General features: G+C 35.4%; 4 protein-coding genes across 4 annotated transcripts; 1 reads left to right on the forward strand and 3 right to left on the reverse strand.

Annotated features, from left to right (window-relative positions):
* The first annotated feature begins 4,297 nt into the window (after positions 1-4,297).
* LOC140871522 (probable sugar phosphate/phosphate translocator At3g11320) lies at positions 4,298-7,931 on the forward strand. The gene is made up of 4 exons (XM_073274057.1): positions 4,298-4,766; positions 5,353-5,456; positions 5,577-5,805; positions 7,345-7,931. Exons 1-4 carry the CDS (start codon positions 4,317-4,319, stop codon positions 7,489-7,491), a joined length of 930 nt encoding a protein of 309 aa, XP_073130158.1. The 5' UTR covers positions 4,298-4,316; the 3' UTR covers positions 7,492-7,931.
* A 436-nt stretch (positions 7,932-8,367) lies between these two features.
* On the reverse strand, positions 8,368-10,149 carry LOC140872353 (proliferating cell nuclear antigen-like). Its single transcript, XM_073275173.1, has 4 exons — positions 9,723-10,149; positions 9,473-9,625; positions 9,218-9,315; positions 8,368-9,122 (listed from the first exon to the last, which is right to left on the reverse strand). The coding sequence occupies exons 1-4, from the start codon at positions 10,039-10,041 to the stop codon at positions 8,523-8,525; spliced, it is 1,170 nt and encodes a 389-aa protein (XP_073131274.1). The 5' UTR covers positions 10,042-10,149; the 3' UTR covers positions 8,368-8,522.
* Positions 10,150-10,853: 704 nt separating this feature from the next.
* Positions 10,854-13,764, reverse strand: LOC140872354 (LIM domain-containing protein WLIM2b-like). The gene is made up of 6 exons (XM_073275174.1): positions 13,654-13,764; positions 13,275-13,489; positions 12,679-12,778; positions 12,560-12,594; positions 12,383-12,472; positions 10,854-11,330 (listed from the first exon to the last, which is right to left on the reverse strand). Exons 2-6 carry the CDS (start codon positions 13,407-13,409, stop codon positions 11,121-11,123), a joined length of 570 nt encoding a protein of 189 aa, XP_073131275.1. The 5' UTR covers positions 13,410-13,489; positions 13,654-13,764; the 3' UTR covers positions 10,854-11,120.
* A 1,065-nt stretch (positions 13,765-14,829) lies between these two features.
* Positions 14,830-18,867, reverse strand: LOC140871554 (coronatine-insensitive protein 1). Its single transcript, XM_073274103.1, has 3 exons — positions 18,213-18,867; positions 16,831-17,335; positions 14,830-15,783 (listed from the first exon to the last, which is right to left on the reverse strand). The coding sequence occupies exons 1-3, from the start codon at positions 18,695-18,697 to the stop codon at positions 14,974-14,976; spliced, it is 1,800 nt and encodes a 599-aa protein (XP_073130204.1). The 5' UTR covers positions 18,698-18,867; the 3' UTR covers positions 14,830-14,973.
* Positions 18,868-19,500: the final 633 nt, after the last annotated feature.

Here is a 19,500-nt window from a genome sequence, read left to right on the forward strand (position 1 = left end):
TTTTCAAGCATTCTTAGAAAGATTGGTAACTTTTTGACTTAAGTGTGATGGTTAAAATTTTAACAAAAAATACCTAGTACAAGTTTTTTAAATGAATTTCAAAAAGTTCAAACAACTTTGTATTGCCCACCAACATAAAACGCCTGAAATTATATTTATAGAAAATTATCTTACTTGACTCATCAACTAAAGATGTTTGACAAAACTTATTAAAAATAATTTATAAGCAGTTTTAAAAGCTTATAAGTTGTCAAAGTGTTTGGATGAACTTATTTTAAACAACTTAAAGATATTGATGTGTTTGATATTATAAGATCTTTTTATCGTCAAAATTGCCAAAAAAATATAATGCATGAAGGTAATGTAAATAGATATAGATATATACACATACAAAAATAGTTTTAGGATTTTTTCATAAATGTTAAACATATATTGAAAAATAAAATATTTTAATTTAGAAAAAAATTATAAATTGTGTAAAAAAATGCGCGGAAGAATATGGTAGGTATTTAAAAAAAATACATAAGGATAATATGGATAAGTGAAATATTAAAAACAATATATTTTCTAAAAGATTTGGGGTACCACTAATTTTTTTAAAATCAACTTATAAGTTGTCAAACATCTTATTTTGATATCTTATAAGATGTTTGAAAAAAAATTGTCAACCAAATTTAAAGAGTCTATAAGATATGTCAAACACTCTCTAAGACGGAATATTAAATTATTGAGGTGAGTATTACTACTAGTTTTCTTCAGTTGTAGCTATTTTGGTATTTTTTTGGAATTTACAATAAACTTTCTATAAATTACCGATTTATTCATATATATGTATACTGTGTCATATGTATTATGCATTTTACATTTTATTGATCATATTATTTTGCATATTAGATTTTTAGGAATGTTATTGGTATCGAACTGATTACTAATCAGCTACTGATTGATCTGACGAATAAAATTTCAAATTGGATAAAGTCACGTATGCTCTGTCGGGCTTTCATTAGCGAAAGAAATTAGCCAATGATGAGATTTCTCTAGGTAAATGGCCTGTGGTGAGGGTAACCATGAGCATGGTAGAAGCAAGTCTTGAAAGAGATTGAGAAACAATATAATCTGGTATGAACCGCGAAAGAATAAGGAAATCAAGTTAGAATATCAATATTTTAATCGCCTTCGTTTGTTTTAAACATGGATTATGAGAAAATGCTTTGGTGTAAATGTGCATTTAGTTTGAACATGATACTCTATAAAAAAAAGTTTGAACATGATAGTTTAACATCTTCCGCAATTTTGCATCGTTTCCATGATATAATAATATTAACATAATTAGGATTAAAAAAATATTAACATAATTAGTATCAGACAATATTTATATATTTTTGTGTGTGTATTGACTATTGTATAAATTTTGCTTCCCTATCCTCATGAAATATAATAATATATGATGGGTTAGTGGGATGTTAGGCGTTGCACCAAGAGTTTAACTATTCAAGATATCCAAAGACGATTATTTTAGGGTGCAGATTCCTTATTAAATGATGATGAATATACATAATATAGATATATATTGCCTTCAAAGAAAATATCCTAAGTTTGAGGTTGACATTATTTTTTATATATACCATTTATAATATTTTTTTAAAAAAATAAAACCTATATTGTACTTGCAACTAGGGATGATGATGGATCGGGTCTAGATCCGACTTTGCATTAAACCCACTCCGACAGAGTGGATCTAGACCGAGCTAAGCGGGTCCGAGACGGGCCCTGACTTTGGCTAAACTCGTCCCATACCTACTCCACCACAATATATATATATATATATATATAAAGAGTTTATTGTAACAAATCCTCCTGTGAAATTTGAAAATACACATTTTTCTTTTGTAAAATTTTAGCACCCTAGCCATTAACCTTTTGTAGTAGTCGCACTTCAACCTTTGTCATGACGAGTTATTGAACACGCGTTATTACAACGTCTAAGCAACTATTGTTTTGACAATATCAGATATATAGTACAATATCATATCTATAGTACGAAAATGTCTTTTTATTGTAGCATTTTTCATATTCACTCAAATAAATCGTGTGTATTTGTGAATAAAAATTGTGTATTATGATGTAAGTGATGTATTTGAGTATATATGAAAATTATTACAATAATAGAAGGTCATTTTCGCATCATAATCATCATAATCATAATATTATAAAAAAATGGTTATTTTGGCGCAAACTCGTCATGACAAGGGTTAAACGTGCAACTAATACAAAAAATCAAGGGCTAAGATGACTATTAAAATTTCACTGGAGAAAAGTGTTCATTTTCGATGTTTCACAGGGGATTGGAGCAAAAAACTCTATATATATAATAAATATAAAATATATATGTAATATCATAATATATGATTATATTTTTATACTAAATAATTAATAATTTATCCCTAATTTAAGCTTATAGTATTTTTAGATTGAAATGAATTTATTTCATTATGATATGTTTAATATGAAAATATATAATTATTTTGTTAATAATTATTAATTAAATACAAGTTGATAAATTTTAAAATATTTTTTTCCTAAATGTTATCAATATAAATTAGAAAATTAAATCTAATGATTTTTGTTACTTTTTAAACTTTTAAAAAAATTATTTAATAAATTTAAAATTATATAAATTCTGACGAATCCAATAAATCTAACACCGTCAAGTTCGCAAGGTGGAACTAATACAAAAGAAAACGAGACAGATCTTTTGTTTGGCCAAACTTGTCCTATTACCATCCCTGCTTGCAACATGCTCGTGCAAGTAGATGAAATCATACATTAGACTAATTTATCACCTTTGCTTCAAACTCAAGGTAGGTTAGACTTAGTTTGTTTAGTTGTCAAATCGTGAAATATAATGATGCGATTGCTTCTGATCTGATTCTAACTATAATAATAGTACTTCAATATGATTTCAATTTTCTTAAATACATTTTATTCACACATAAATGTCATTGACTATACCTTCGAACAATAAAACCCAAGGCCGGCACTTTCAGCGGCTTTAATTTTTTTTAAAAATCAATAGTTCATCATCTTTAGTTATTTCATCTAGTTGAACGCAAGAAGTTTTGAGTTCGTGACTCAATAATAACAAACTCGTATTTCAACAAAAAGGATAAAATTTGACGAGAAAAACAAACAAGTCCTGATTGCATGCTTGCTGAATGCAAGTCATCAATATTAGCTAGTTTTTGAAATGCATATTGTGTTTCCCAGAATTATGGGCATCTCTAAAACACACTACAAATATCTACTCGATTTATGTAGTTTTTTTGATCTTATTATATTTAGAAAACTAATATGCATTAATCGTTTCATCCAAGTATTTTGTTTTTAAATAAATGTAGATAAAATAACATATCGTTTAATGGAATCAATTGTTTCTCTTAAAAAAAAGTTTTAAATACATTTGTTAAGTCAAACCCCCTTCCATCCCCTTTGCTTCAACCCGACAATTGCTTGCACAAGCCCACAGGGGCATAGGCGAGTTGGTAAGGTCCGAGGTGACGTGAAAAGAAATTCCCCAGCATTGCGGGTTCGATCCTCGTGTGGAGCATATTCCTCATTGAAATATTTGGGGGTATGCTCTGGGGGTTGGACCATGTTGTTCCCTCCCTCAGGTCTCTGCCTACTCGTTCACATCCCTCGATTTAACCCCGCATGAGCCAATAAGCCTCTAACTCATGTGGAATGGGGTCCCCTTCGGGGTCAACCCTTTTTTACAATTGCTTGCACAAGTCTGCAGTGCACTTTCTTCCCCTCAAATAATTCAATCATGCATAAACATTTTAAATCATATTATTAATTATAGAATCGATATTTTAATTTTACTAAAATAACAGTGAAATTTAATTTTTAAAATAGAATAAAGTATAATGTATAATCCATTACCTTAGTCGAAAATTTGTTACCAAAAGTAACACGAACACCAAAAAGTGCATTAGATTTAAAGATACAAACAAAAAAAGGAATAGTAACAATTATTATTAAACAATAAGGTATATATATAATATTTTCAAATAATAAGAAGTAATTAATTAATTTATATACAGATACTATCATTCTACACTTGTGTTCATTATTTCCACTCAAATTCTGATTTCATTTACAAATGCATCTCAGATCCCTCAACTTCATCTTCTTCCCTCAACCCTTTTTCCAGCCCTAATTTATACATTTAGAAATCTCCATTAGCCATATCGTGGAAAGATTGCGTTTTTCGCTTGTTTGTAATTTGATTAATTATAGTTAATTTGATTTGGAAGATGTCTGCGATGAAATCCTCGGGCCGACTTTTCACAATCGGATTGGTGTCGGCATGGTATTCCTCCAACATTGGGGTTTTATTATTGAACAAGTATTTGTTGAGCAATTACGGATTCAGGTACCCGATTTTCTTGACGATGTGCCACATGACTGCCTGTTCATTGCTTAGCTACATCGCGATCGTGTGGATGAAGATGGTGCCGATGCAGACGATAAGATCTAGGGTTCAGTTTATGAAGATTTCGGCTCTTAGCTTGATTTTCTGCGCGTCGGTGGTTAGTGGGAATGTTTCGCTTAAGTACTTGCCTGTTAGCTTTAATCAGGCGATTGGGGCAACCACGCCTTTCTTCACGGCGGTGTTTGCGTATTTTATGACGCTGAAACGAGAGGCATGGTTAACTTACTTGGCGTTGATTCCAGTTGTTACAGGAGTGGTCATTGCTAGCGGGGTATGTGTTCTTTTTTGTTCTGATCAAGATGTTGATCGATATATGGGGCTGATTTAGCTGGATGAATAGCATATGAGAAAATTCGAACATTTTGGTTAGTTTTTTGATAAGGCCAAAATATCTCGGCATTCGTCTACTACATTCCCGAGTCTGAACCCGATTAATATGGCTTTTAATGGGTGCATTGTAGCGTTGCTATTAACGTTTCTTGATCAAGCACCATTTTTTCCATGTATCCTCAGCGGTTTGATGGGGATTGAGTTGCTGAGGTTCTGGAACAGCTGTTGTACGATGATCTACTTATTAGAGTTAGCGATGCTGTTTTTTGTATGTATACTAGAATATGAATATGAGCTTGAGGATGGTGTCTGAATAGAGTGGGAAGAATCTTCATAGATAATAGAATGCATAGCTCAATGGTACTGATCAACTTTGACAATATGCAATTTTAGTTAAGATAAGTATGGCAAAATAAATATGAAAGCATGTATCACTAATTTTTCTACTTCTCGTAACAGCTGAATTTATTCTTTTTGGATTTTTGGGAAAATTAATTTTACATTCTCTCCATCTTTTGTTGGTATAGGGCGAGCCGAGTTTCCATTTGTTTGGATTTATTATGTGCGTTGGTGCAACAGCTGCAAGGGCACTTAAATCAGTGGTTCAGGGAATTTTGCTTTCATCTGAAGGGTAATTTATTTGGTTCCTGTTGTATCTTTTATTCTGTTGGACGTGTTGCTCAAATTTTATGTTTTTCTTTCTGTAAAATAATTGATAGAAGCTCTAAAATTTTATTTTATTCTTCTGTAGGGAAAAGCTTAACTCTATGAATCTGCTTCTGTACATGGCTCCAATTGCTGTAGTACTTCTACTTCCTGCAACACTGGCTATGGAAGAAAATGTAGTGGGCATAACAGTGGCACTCGCAAGAGAGGATCTGAGAATTATTTGGTTGCTGCTATTCAATTCTGCCCTTGCATATTTTGTAAATTTGACCAATTTTTTGGTCACAAAGCACACCAGTGCACTTACTCTTCAGGTAATTCTTACTTCTTTTTCCAAGGTATTCCTGTTCATTGTATTGATTTTTTGCAATTGAATCTTGTGTATGCATCAGCGAGTCAGAACTGTAACCAGAGTCAATCATAGGTTTTACATCATGAAACAATGATGCGGGATACTGGGTCTTTAGCTAATGAAACAAAATAGCAAGATATTGTATATATATTTTAAACACCATAGGGCACAAAAAATTATAGATTCAAGTATTGAACTCGCGTGACAGTGGTACCAACTTTTTTCAGCCTATTCAGACTTAGGAACTTGTATTCCCTATTCACTCTTCTTCAAGAAGGCGTGGTCCATGGCTTCAGATGCCATGAACTAGGGCTTGTTTGTTTGTTTGTTTGTTTTGGAAGAACTTTTGGCAAATGAAAATGAATTAGAGTGTTTGTCTCCGATTTGGGAAGGGAAATCTTCCTGGAAAAAAAATGAACCTGACCTTATTGTCTGAATTTTGTTCCATTTTCTTGCCTTCATAGTGCCAATTACATTCTGCACTACTTATTAAAGGAAAATGATTATAAGCAATTCAAACAAACGAATTGAGAAAGGATCCTCATGCCTCAGAAAAAACGTGTTGGCTTCACTGGTGGTGATTTCAGTATTAGCTGGATACCTTCTTCGAGATGTCTGAATTATAAGTTATATATCTCATGGTTTTTAGTACTAGAGTTCTTTTCTAACCTTTGTTTTTAGCTCTTTTAGAAACTGAGTCAAACTTATGCAAAAAGCTGCTGCCTTTTGCTCCCATCCATAGTGAGGTAGGGTGGGGAGATTCTAATTGCTGCACCCTGAGAAACACTCTCGGTGTTTTTTAATGAGATGTTCGAGCGAACATCTCGCTTGAAACCAAAAAAGCATTGATGGATCCCACATGTTTGTTTTCAAACGAGATGATTGCTCAAACATCTCGTGCAAAAAATGCAGTTTTCCTTTCGGTGTAGCATACGACACCTGGTAGGGTGGTCAACAGGGTAGCAAACAAGAGGTCATGAGTCTGACTACCTTGTATTATGTTGAAGGAACATGGAAAGAAAAGGAAATATACCGAGGGCGTGATCGCAACTTATAAATTATTTATAATATTTTGTAAGATATAGGAGCTTGTAAATTGTCTAGAAGCTTATAAAACCTGTACCAGTATTTGTCAAAAAAAATTAATCAGTAAAATCTTTTTAAAAAATAAGATAAGATAATGCCAACTTATTTTTGAAAATCATGCAAACTTCATTTAAAATATAACTAAGATAACCACAATTCTTATTCTCGTGTCACCAGTTATCCTCAAATTATTTTTTGCTTTCACTATTTTTTCTATTCTTCTATTGAATGATATGTTATTTTCTTACTCAATTAATTTCTTGCTCCGATGTTATCCAATTTTTTTAGTTAATTTTAAAATATGATGCAAGTGATTGTGAGTTACTTACCTAATAAGCTCTAAAAGCTTGTAAGATGATGAAGACAAACTTAGCCAGACAAGCTAAAGATAACATGTTACGGTTTATTCTTTTAGGTCCTTGGAAACGCTAAAGGGGCAGTAGCAGTTGTAATCTCCATCTTGATATTTAGGAATCCCGTCTCTGTTACTGGAATGCTCGGGTACTCTCTGACAGTGATGGGTGTCATCTTCTATAGTGAAGCCAAGAAACGAAGCAAATGAAAGAAAATCTGAGTAGACGTTGAAGCAACTTAGCTAATGGCTGTCGTCTGTGCAGCTGGTGTATGAATTTTAACCAACAACCTATCGTTCCATCAGAATTCAGGAAGAGGGTTGACATGTTCCAGCAAAGGATCACCCGGTTTACAGAGTAGAAGTTTAATAAATGACTTAAACGTCGCCTTGATTCTTTCCAGCCGAAATTTCTGTTCTTTGCCTTGCATTCTTTCAAGAATCTATTCAAACCCACCCTATACAGCATAGTATTACTTTTTATTATTACTCAATCGATCTATTGTTTAAAGGCAGACATTTTCTTGTAGTTTCCATCTCCTTCTGTCGAACCCAGTACGCGAAAGGTGATAATGTATAATCAGATTCTTAATCAGATTTCTTGTGCCCTTCGTCTATGTTTTATAAGTAAAATGTTTTTTTATTACAATATAAGTAATTGTTTTTTGCTTGCAGTATCTCAATAATACTTTTTGTGGATAAATTTTGTTTATGAGTATGCAACAGTTGTACATGATGTGGTCTGAACTACATATGTGTAATCCATATAATTATTAAGGGATTTTTTTTTTTTTTTTTTTTTTTTTACGGTTAAGGGGTGTTATTTTAAGAAATAAGAATAGAAACTTGTAATTTATGTGCGAAGATAATAAATGGAGAGATTATAACATTAATATGGTGTAAGCTCAGGTATTTTAGAAAATGAAATATGAAACACCATGAACAAGAGAAAATTTAATTTGTAATATTTTGCTTTCCATTTTCCATTTGTTATTACCGCACAACATTGGCATGATATGAACTGAAATTCAAGAAGTTGAAAAGTAAAATTAGCTTCATAAATCAAGTTTGCAATCTGACCACAGATTTCAGACCAAATTCTATTCTTGTTCCATATTAACATCATTCTACCCGCACCACAACAAAATGCACCCTAATCCCATTAAACAAAAAATCAACTCTCTACTAGTCAGAATCTGAATCTCATCACCATATAACAAAAACAAACAAGGCCACCCAAATTATTCAACATCCATGGCTTCAGATTCGGCCTTAGCTTCAGTTTCATGCTTGGTTTCCATCAAGAAATCAACTTCACCATTAGTTTTCGCTTTATGCTCAATCTGCGCTTTAGGCTTTCTTTCTCCAACCACAGGATCACATTCCTCAACAACTATGGGATCCACTTCTGCTTTTAGCTTCTTGCCAACATTAGGCTTAGTTTTTTCAACGAGTATTGGATCAGATTCCTCAACAACAATGGGATCTACATCTGCCTTTAGCTTCTTGCCAAGATTAGGCCTGGTTTCTTCAACGAGTATAGGCTCCGTTTTTTCCTCAGGCTTCTTCCCCACTTTAGCCTTACTTTCCAACTTCGTTGTGTTCTGCACCGGAGCTGGAGCTGCTCCCCCATCCTCTTCTTCTTCTATCTTCGGGGCAAGATAAAACCGGAGATAGCCCACTTCTGCAACTTTGTACTCGACCACAATGGGTTGATCAGCGGACATGTTGACCGTCACTTGGCTCGAAAGTGGGGTGGCCTTGGCAAACGCGTTCAAGTACCTCAGTGCAAAGGTCTGAGTAACTGGTTGCTCCATTTCTATGATAGTAGCATCTTCAGGCTGCGATTTTATACACAAGAACAATGTGTTTTTAGTTCATTACGAAAGTTTCTGAAATTTTTTGAACATAAAAGAACGACAAAATGGATACCAACATTGTCTACTGAAGAATTTTGCCTCCAGATAATATTGGCTATGCCAATGTCACCTCTTGTGGAGAATCTCACCCCTTCTTTCGTAACAGAAATCACAACTGCATGAAGCAAGGTATCAAATCACGAGATATGTGTCAAAGACATATTAAACTGTAAATCTTTTTCATGGTTTCTCAAATCTAATCTTTTTTTTTTCCCAACATGATAGTCGAAGCAAGAACTAAGGGCTCCAAAAACTTGATCAAGAAAAAGCACCTGTATCTCCAATGGAGCTGAGATCTTTGCAAATCCTTGCAAATTCTGCAGATGCCATCCTAACGATGGCATCAGAATCTGTTTCCGGAATCCCAAGATGCTCGCTATCAATGTCCATGAGCTTCATTTCAAAATCAGCAATCTTATCTTGAGCTTCATAAATCGAATCAAAACAAAAGGAGACAGTATTAGATATCCTGGAAGAACTTGCAAAGAAATGGCAGCAAGATGTCAAATACATAAAACATACAAGGGCTTTCGAACATGAAAGTGACAGTATCCGTGCCATCGTCAGCTTTGATCGTGACTATATCGTCATTGCCCGCACACTTGAGCATCTTGGCCATGTTGCCCAGATTCATCCCCATTGTCAAGTTACGGTCGCAACGATAATGCTCGAATCCTTCGGAACGTAGCAGGAACGCCACCAGGGCCACGTGGCTGGAATCCATGGCCTGAAGAGAAAACCCACTTGCGGAGCAGTCAAAGTTGGCTTCTGTCACCAAATCCTTGAGCGATTCAAGTACTTTCTTCAGCAAACTCCCTTGCAACAGCCTCAGCTCGAACATTTTTTTTTTTCAAGTTTTTCGTCTGGGTTTCTTGATTATTTGCAGTGTTTATTCTTGGGTGGTGGGTTTTGTTGGGATCGATTGGAGAGACGAAGTGGTGCAAATTGGCGGGAGGAACAACGTAACCCCGCCCAAAAGCTAGCAGTTGCGGAACGCCGTCGTTTTTAGTTTTTTTGTTTTTAATATTTTTAGATAAAAGGTTTTCAGAAGGCTTAGACCCACAATTGATATTTAGCCCATTAAAGACCCATAAAATCTTAAGCCCACGAAACATCTATGAACAGAGCAATTCTCACATGTTTAAGGGGTTATATCATTTTTTGCATTTAAGTTTCCTTCTTCTTCTCTGCTGATTTGCTCTGAAAGCTTTTACTTATTTATTTGGATTAGGACAGCATTGACTTGTGCCTCAGAGATTTTCGTTGGACACTCTCGGGGGAAAGTCTATGCCACCCCAAGGGCACTGCCCTTGGCGTGGCGTGGTAGAAATAAGTGGGCCTCCACGTGAAGCCCACTAATTTTAACCAATCATACTCTGTCACGCCACCCGCCCTTGGGGTAGCATAGACTTTCCGCTCGAATGCCTCTAACACTTGGTTCGTGACAAATGTGATGATGATCTACTTCTTCATCTTTTAAGGTTCGCAGGAGCAACATTTGATGGTACAGGACCAACAATGACGCACTCCCCCGAATTTCCTTTATTCAGGTAACTACTCTACTAGTCTACATCAAATCTTTGAAATCAATATTCATTGGGATTGATTTGTATCTTCAAAGACATTATATAATGGAGTACGTGACAGAATGCGTACATTAAATGTTTTTTTATTTCCGAAATTAGAATGTATAAATCATTTAAATATAAAAACAATGACTTGAAAGCATTTCCAAGAATTGCCATGTAACATGAAATTGTAAGAAGAATGTGAAAATGATCTCTGGAAGAAAAACCAATCCGTCAATTAACAGACGTTTTCCCAAATCGAACAACAGGTTGCCTCTGAGTTTTACAAATGGAAAACACACTGGAACAAACAAGCCCAAGTAGATGAATTAGTATTGTAGCAAGAATGAGCTCAAGAATCGGGAGCAACGGCCGTCGGGCGTTTCATTGACGCGGACTTGATCAAATGGTTGTAGCTTCCTTTCTCTTTGAAAAGCTGAGAAAAATGAGGTTTACAGTATAAATTTCCGTCCAGTGCCGCATAGTTTGATGGAGAAAGAGAGCATCCTCCATGGCAACACTTGAAACAAGACTTGTGGTAACTTTGGTTCTCCACTGTGACCTGATAACATGCCAAAGAGAATAAAATGACTTGCATCTCTAGGACCATGATCTCATCTTATAATCTTATAACAATGTATAGAGCCTTACAATCTTTCAAGGGGTCTAATATTAATCTGGAAGAAAATAGTAAATCAATCGATCAGATGTGTCCTAGCATGCAAAATGTGTGCGCTCTAAAACATCAAGCTAAAATATGTATATGTAATAATAAATGTCTCTCTTTTCAATCACAATGCCCCTACATTAAACTACTCCAACTCCAAAAGATTGACAAAACCGATCTCATTGCTGTTGGAATCAAATTGATAAATACTCAATCTTTCAATCAGGTCAACAGATGCATTATATATAACCATAAACAAGGATAGCTATGATACATCATACTCCTGTTAATATCAAATTTGATTCATGTTATATGCTTTGATTTATGACATTTAGAATCAAATTTGATATTATCAAGGCAATGATCCATTATTTTATATGATTCTGACTTCTAATACTCTGTTGTAAAGCACTTCGATTTTCTACCCCAAATCGTAGAGCTACTATTTCCAAGATCGTCAAATTTGTGCCACGTGACCCACAAGTTAGCCCACAACCTCCTTTAACAAGTAGATTAGTTCACACGAGTGGTGTTCAAAATATATGGATAAATCATTAGATAAAGTATTAAATAAATCGCAATCACATTTTCATTTCCCAACGTTAAATCGATTATTTCAATTCCTCTATGACACAATCGTAAAAAAAATAAAAGCTGAGAACCACTACTTGGTTGCATATGCTACGAGGCAATGGTGGTATGATGACAGGCAAAAAAAGTCTCCATCACAAGTAAATCTCACGGGATGATCATATTTGGTAATGTTATGGAGTACAAAGGCATGATTAGACAAAAGGATTGTTCATTATATACACTATCCAGTTGGGACTAGTAAATGTTACCAAGAGCAGCCATCAAAATGAGGAATGTGGAATCAAGGAGGCAGAAACTAGAAATTTGCATTGACTTTTTGAATTTGTCACATTAAGTCACCATGAGACTTGTACCTTCTCCAGTGGATAAGCTGTTTTACCACAAGTAGCACATTTATCCTGCGTCCCAGAAAACATGCCAGCAGCTTTGCTCGGTGACTTTGTCTAAATCACACAAAAAATTATGAGAATGACAAACATAGATAGTGGCATACAGGCAATATGTGGATACATTTACTTCAGAAACTTTACCAGTTCTGGGGTTGACTTCTCAGCTGATTTAACAGCTGCAGGGAAAAAACACAGCGTCACTGACTAAAAAAATCATGAGAAGCTCATTCGAGAGTCATGTTTTACTGATAAGCGCATACGTGAAACAAAGCTTTTGCTGTAGTTTCCGGTCTGCTTGAAGAGCTGTTCAAAATGAGGCTTGCAGTACAGCACACCTTCCATCGATGAGAAATTGCTCAACTGCCCAAGAAAAGGGGGCACCCAAGACCAAGAGTATAAATGAACATCCTTGCCATTTACTACACAAATACAATGAAACACTATCCAATCCAAACATAAACTTTAAGACACCTATCACTGTCAAGCTGCATAACCAAATCATATATTTTGATGCACGATCTTTTTTACCTACTGTAGTTTTGAATTTTGATCTGTAGCATGTTCTCAACCAGCTTGGGAAATTTGAACTTGAATAACACAACTACAAGAGAACACCCACAAGGCCAAAGCTACAAAAAAAAATCAAATTCACCCTTCGATTTTTCGAAGACTGCAATTATCGTCCACCCTAAATCCATTAAATTAATATGGCAATGCTCATAAAATAAACTACCAAACGGATAAGATCAGCAAAAAAAGTCAAAATCTCCCCCAAGATAAACACATAAAAAAACTCGGTACCCAAATCAAAATTCTTACAAAAGAAAGCTTCAATCTACACTACAATTCGGGATACCTTAAGTGTCCCTTTGCAATGGGAGCATTTGAAGCAAGATTTGTGATAGCTAACTCCATCAGCAGACAAAAGCTCCACGGGATACACAGTCTTCTCACAAGCCTTGCATTTCTGTTGTGTCCCAGTAAAAGACATTGCGAACGGAACAGATCTGAGCTTTTTGGTGCACTTTGCTTTACGTTACTTCAACTTCTTGGAAGCTTGTGTTCTCAACTCTGAAAAATGGAACAAAAAGAGAAATAGTCATTGGATTAATATCAGAAATGGACCATTTGCCAAGAATCTTGAAAACAACTATCGATCTGTGGATTGCAGCACTAGTTTCAGAATAAAGTTGGAGTCTTTTGATTAATCCCATTTGGTCAAACGCGAAATGTACCTTTGAAGATGAAACCTGATCAGGAGTTCCTGTACAAAGTCAAGTTTGAGCAGCAATGATATATGTTTATGTACAAGGAAAAATGGTTGAAAATGGTGGGTTGTGGATTCCACAATATCTCCAGGTAAAATTTCAATTTTATCCTTCCATTTTTATGCAGCTTCTAATTGGTCCCTGATTTTATTTAGACTTTCAATTTCATCTCAACAATAAATAATATCCAAAGCTATTCAAAGGATAATGCAATAATTTTATGATTCTATCCATATAATTATCATGTTAATTAAAATAAATATCCAGAAATAAAAGTGAAAAAAAGGAACAATGGGATAATTGGATGAAGTTTTTTTTCTTGAAATTTTTTTAAAAATGACTAGTCATTATAACCTTGTTTTGATTAATAAACAATGAAAATGAATTATTAACTAAAATTTTGATTGGTGTTGTACTGATATAAATATTCGTTTTTTACCCATTTTTTCACTATGTTTAATAATTATAAAATGTGCCAAATATATGTTGATTAGTAATAAAATCACTTCATCTATAAAATAGAGGATGTGATTGATTTTTTACTAAAATAATAATTTCGCAAAAATATATTAAAAAGAATGATGAAAATATAGGGGGTTAGATTAAAGCTTGAATAAAAATGAGGGATCAAACTGAATATTAGACCAACAACATATTTTATGTGTATGTGCGGAGAGAGAATGAATGGGGATGATGAAAGGACATAGCTGGAAACGCATATCGAATAAAAAAATTGAACATTCTCTCCCTTTTTGAATGGTTTTCAGGTAAAAGTGAATACAGACAATACCATAGTATGTTATTATTATATCTTCAAAACGAAGGATTTGTTACATATTATTATTAGGTTGCTTTGAAAAATGTGAAAACATATTTTTTTAAAACTTATAGTAATGTTGCCTTAGATAGAGAGAGCAAGCCATTTCGGTCTGTAACAAATCGCAATTCAATGATTAATGGTTAGGATAAAACTTTTAAGATAAGTTGATCTCTATCTGACAAAAAATACCAGGCCAACATTTTTATGTACTTTGACAGGTCATTGCCCCACCATTCCAGGCGGACGAGACCTAGCTTGAGTGTTTTTCGATATTTTAGGATCATCATTGCGATTGACTCACCATACTATGGTTGTCTTATTGAGACAGATCCCAACAAAATAAAAAGATAAAAAAGACCTGTCTTCTAAGAGAGCGCAAGTGGGATTTCGAATGTAAAACAGAAGAAAATTAAGAGCCGTTATCATGTAAACAAGGAAGATGATACATACAAACCTATCGATAGGCACTAACTAGCATTCGGACGCAAAGGCGCAACCGAATCCGGAAAATCCGTTCTTTGCCCAGCAAGAGAATAGTAAGCCAGGATATGAGCAGGATGCTCCACGAGTACTTGTTCCCCATTCGGGTCCGCGACGTAGTCATATTTCGCAGGTATCAACTCAATATTCCAATACGGCCTAACCATAGTTAACAAATCTCGACCATGCCCAGATGTCCGAAAACCTTGGACCCATAAGTACCTCAGAGATCGCAGTCGCAGGGCAGTCATAGCCAGCGCTCGTTCGCTGAAACAACAGCCTCTCATTTCCAACTTTTGAAGGCTAGGACACCCATTGGAAAACTCCAAAAGACCGTCATCCGACTCCCCAACATAGCCAAGAAGCATCCATCGAACATTTGGGCTGTGCTGTCCAATGTAACGCAGGCCTACGTCAGTTAATCCTCCGGGACGGAGATATAGAGCAAATCTTCTGAGTTTATGGCAACCTATCAGTAGAGATCGAACGCCACTGTCCAGAGGCAAATCGGTAATAACTTCCTCTCTATCAAGTAAGACTAGTCGAAAGTCACACAGGTTTTTCGAGTGTCTACCGAGACATTCAAGAGCTGAATTCGTAATATCAGACACATAAACGGCTAAATACTCTAGCTCAAGGCATCCTCGAGCTAGAGCTATCAATCCTCTCTGCGTCACCATGCCTTCAACATCTTCCATATCTTGTTCATCGGCTCCCCGCTCTATTCTAAGCCTTTTCAATCTTTTACAAAAATTGGAGAGAATTTCCAATCCTCTATCTCCAAGCACGTTTCTAGTCTGTTGTAAAGAGATCGATAAATTAATATAGATAAGTCTATGATTAAAATTTACTGAATCCGTTACATATTGAGAATAATAAAATCATACAATGACAACGATATGCAACATTTTTTATATTGTTCACTCAAAAGTCATACCTGGTACCAAACATGTCCCTTGAAAAACACATGGAACGAGAACGTCCGAACAAAGTTCATACGATTCCATTATTCAATACAACGGAACTTTTGTTCACATCAAAACAAACTGCAATAATTGCCAAACCCTACAACGGAACTTTTGTTCACATCAAAACAAACTGCAATAATTGCCAAACCCTACTCCCCAAGTTTGGAATGAAAAGAATAAGACACGAGTAAAGAGGAGCCAACATCATGGACCGAGAACACACACCGTTCCTTCTCCTTTCGAATTATGCCCCATAAAATTGAGTAGAAGGGGCATCCCGTGAAAAAAAAAAGAAGAAGAAAATGAAGCAGCCACATAGTTTCTTGATCCTTGGTTTATGAATCTAAGACTAGATAGTTTGTAGCCTTCGCTTCAAAAGAACTAGTCATGTTTGGAGTATTTTTATATAAGCTTCACAAATAATGTGACTCATGTTGTGCCATCCTAACATCATGGGATTCATGAGTCATTCATCCAATATGCATATTCCATTGTAAATATTATTAGGAAAAGAAGGTACCAGTTTATTTAAATGGTAGCTCATGAGCTCAATGTGAGGTCCATCTTCATTCATAAACAAAAAACAGTATACGTTGTTTGACATGAAGTCACTTATCCCACAGAGAAAAAATGGGCTGATTTCTACCGAAAAGTGTCATAAAAAAAGACTCTTAACCGACAGAGCAATAGCATATTAACCAAACCATTGTTCTTTATATTCCAGTTAACCAAAAAAATGCCAAAAGTCATTTGTTTCCAAACAAAAAAACTAATTATGGATATTAAAACAAAAAAGAAAAAAAGGACCAAATGCCAGTCACAAGGGAACAGGCATGCATGTGCTTAAAGGGTTGAGCAATGATTTTGAAGTTTTACCTCAAGAAATTCCAAGTTTGGACATCTTTGCAGTAAGATACAATGGCCTTCAGTGTCGAGCAGTGCATACAAAAGATCCAATTTTTTCAACCTAGAAGCAACCGGATAGATGATGGGCATTTCTTTATTACCCAAGTAAGTAAGACCAAGGCGGCACAGATTTGGTGGGAATGCAACAGCAGCATATCTTTCAAATTGCTCGTTAAGGCCTTCATCAACCTGCTCAGGAGGCTCACTAAACGAGCCCCCAGCAAACTCTTCCAGAGAAGTAGCAGCTTGGAAAAAACCAATGAGCTCCAAAAGATCGCATTCACAAATTTTCACTGAGGACAAAGATTTGCAATTTCTCGCTATCAGTTCAAGGTCTACGATCCTTATATTTAGGAGATCAGCCATGTAAAAATTCAAGTTCTCAAGAACTGTGTTGTTCATAGCAAGCTCATGCAGCCATTCCCCGTCATTCTCACTCATGGAGCTTTCTTCCAGAACAAAAGTTTTCAAATTCCTGAAAAGGGTTAAAGATTACGAAACAGAGAGACTTCTTGCATCCTTAGTTGCAGGTTTAAAAAATCAAATGGTGACTGGAAAGGATGAGAATTCCATGTAAGAAAGAGGGAGAACCAATTGGACCAAGCAATGGAAGGGATGATTTTTAAGTGAAAAAGATGGAAATGTTACCATATCGATTGGGCATCTCTTTCTCCAGGGTAGAATAGAATTATTGGTTCATCGTTCATATTCAGTAGAAACTCATGAAGAAACTTCACACGAAAGTGCAGTGCAGCGTGCCAATCCAACGTGTAACAAAATTATATAGAAAATCTGGAAACAAAAGGGTTCAAATGCGGAAAAACTTTTGACAAGTTCTGAACTTAAATTAAACAAGTGCCCTTAAAAATCCAGAAGCCACAATCCAATCTTAAAATGCTAGACAATGTTCTCTCATTTACATTTTTTGTTAACCAACAGTACACAATTTAAACAAAATAAAGACCGCATATGGGGACTACAAATAAATCATTTCATAGGATCAGCTGATACAAATTTCACATTCAGATATGCTGAGCATTCTTAATGTTTTAATTGGTCAATACTGGTCAACACATAATCCCAATTGTACATGACCATCGCAAAGCTCAACCCACACCAACATAATATAGAAAAACTCATACAAAACATGCCTATCTTCCCATTTAAAATCTTCAGATCTTCTAAGCAATTATTCTTAAATACAAATAGCATCCATTACACTCAGTGCCCTTGTCGAAGAATAGTAAATTTCCACAACAGTTACAGAAGAGCACAACACCTAAAACAGAGACAATAAATTTATGAACTAAATTAAACTCCCAAACAGTAAAAGATGGATCGCATTGCAGTACCTGCACAATCGTCCCACAATCCGAAGCCCATGGGTGGAAAACCCACAACACTTATCCAATTTCAAGACTTCCAGAACCTTCCCCGCGTCGGAAGTGGCGAGCAGCTCGAGATCCGAATCCTTCACAATCATCCTCCTGAAATGCAGCGCTTTCATTCTCCCAAAAGACCTCACGATTTCCTCCGCCCACGAGGTGACATAGCCACCCCAATCCTCCGGAATCAAATTAAACATGGCCGCGCGCGGCTTTCCCTTGAGCTTGAGCGACTCGAGGTGGGGGAACCGCCGCGAGAGCCGCTGCGGCGTGGTGGTGTAACAAAGCGCGATTGTCACGTGCTTGCGCGTGATGGCGTCAATCTCGTACCAGCGCTTGCACACAAGTGATAGCGCGTCGCGGTCACGCGGGTCCTGCACGAACGGGATCGCGCACTCCCATACAGTGTCATAGTCCCCACTACTTGCCTTGATCGATTTATTCTCCTCCATTCTCCACCAATTCCAAGGGTTTCCACAGCTACTATGGAGTTGGGTGGGCGGCGAAGGAGCCGGAGGAGCTTAATCGGACGGCAATGGATGGGAATCCATGGCTACTGTGTGTCGCTGTGGCCTGTGAGTCGGTTCAGTCTCAGATTGAGGGCAAAAGGACAAATGTGGCATTTGACAGTAGATAACGAAGGTTACTAACTTTAATTCCCTACCACTATTTACACATTATTACATTCTTTATTTTTAATTTTTAATTTATCAGCAACCGTCCCATTTGATTTTCAAACAATTTAAAAATATCGAGAAGATGTAAGTTTTGAGATAAAGTAAAGAGAAATTGAACATACAATGTAATAAGAATTGATAAATGATGATATTTGAAAAAAAAAAAATGATAGAGTGAAAATGATAGATATGTTATAGAAAAATTAAGATACATTTAAAATTTAATTTAAAGAGAGTGTGAGTTTAATTTAGAAATAAAAAATAAATATATTTTGATATGATTTTGCACGCCAAAACAGTTGGTTTAAAGGGTGTCATTATTATATATTTGACATTTGTATTTTTACTATTTTAATGACATTATTAATTTTATTCCTGCTAAATTTGTGTTACCTTATTCGAGCATGGATAAATGTCTGTCAAGTATACCGTTGCCTCTGGATTATTATATGTTAAATTTGAAGTATTTTTCTTTCTATGACGTGGTCAAATGTCAATCATTGAATAATCAACATATGTATTAATTTCATAAAAATATAAAAATTTCACGTTATCTAATGATATTGAAATAGGAGAAA

Source organism: Henckelia pumila, unplaced genomic scaffold (genome assembly GCF_033568475.1).
Source record: "Henckelia pumila isolate YLH828 unplaced genomic scaffold, ASM3356847v2 CTG_461:::fragment_3, whole genome shotgun sequence".
NCBI lineage: Eukaryota > Viridiplantae > Streptophyta > Magnoliopsida > Lamiales > Gesneriaceae > Henckelia > Henckelia pumila.

Coding starts and splice junctions, on each gene's coding strand:
- LOC140871554 (XM_073274103.1), bottom strand. CDS start 18,697: ATGGAGGAGAATAAATCGATCAAGGCAAGTAGTGGGGACTATGACACT. Junction 17,336..18,212: donor ATTGTGGGACGATTGTGCAG/GTACTGCAATGC, acceptor AACCCTTTTCAG/GAATTTGAAAACTTTTGTTC. Junction 15,784..16,830: donor CAAACTTGGAATTTCTTGAG/GTAAAACTTCAA, acceptor TCTTTACAACAG/ACTAGAAACGTGCTTGGAGA.
- LOC140872353 (XM_073275173.1), bottom strand. CDS start 10,041: ATGTTCGAGCTGAGGCTGTTGCAAGGGAGTTTGCTGAAGAAAGTACTT. Junction 9,316..9,472: donor CAGCTCCATTGGAGATACAG/GTGCTTTTTCTT, acceptor TGCTTCATGCAG/TTGTGATTTCTGTTACGAAA. Junction 9,123..9,217: donor AAAATTCTTCAGTAGACAAT/GTTGGTATCCAT, acceptor ATAAAATCGCAG/CCTGAAGATGCTACTATCAT.
- LOC140872354 (XM_073275174.1), bottom strand. CDS start 13,409: ATGTCTTTTACTGGGACACAACAGAAATGCAAGGCTTGTGAGAAGACT. Junction 12,595..12,678: donor CAGCAAAAGCTTTGTTTCAC/GTATGCGCTTAT, acceptor TTTTCCCTGCAG/CTGTTAAATCAGCTGAGAAG. Junction 12,473..12,559: donor AGAAGTCAACCCCAGAACTG/GTAAAGTTTCTG, acceptor TGTGTGATTTAG/ACAAAGTCACCGAGCAAAGC.
- LOC140871522 (XM_073274057.1), top strand. CDS start 4,317: ATGTCTGCGATGAAATCCTCGGGCCGACTTTTCACAATCGGATTGGTG. Junction 4,767..5,352: donor GAGTGGTCATTGCTAGCGGG/GTATGTGTTCTT, acceptor TTGTTGGTATAG/GGCGAGCCGAGTTTCCATTT. Junction 5,806..7,344: donor CCAGTGCACTTACTCTTCAG/GTAATTCTTACT, acceptor TTATTCTTTTAG/GTCCTTGGAAACGCTAAAGG.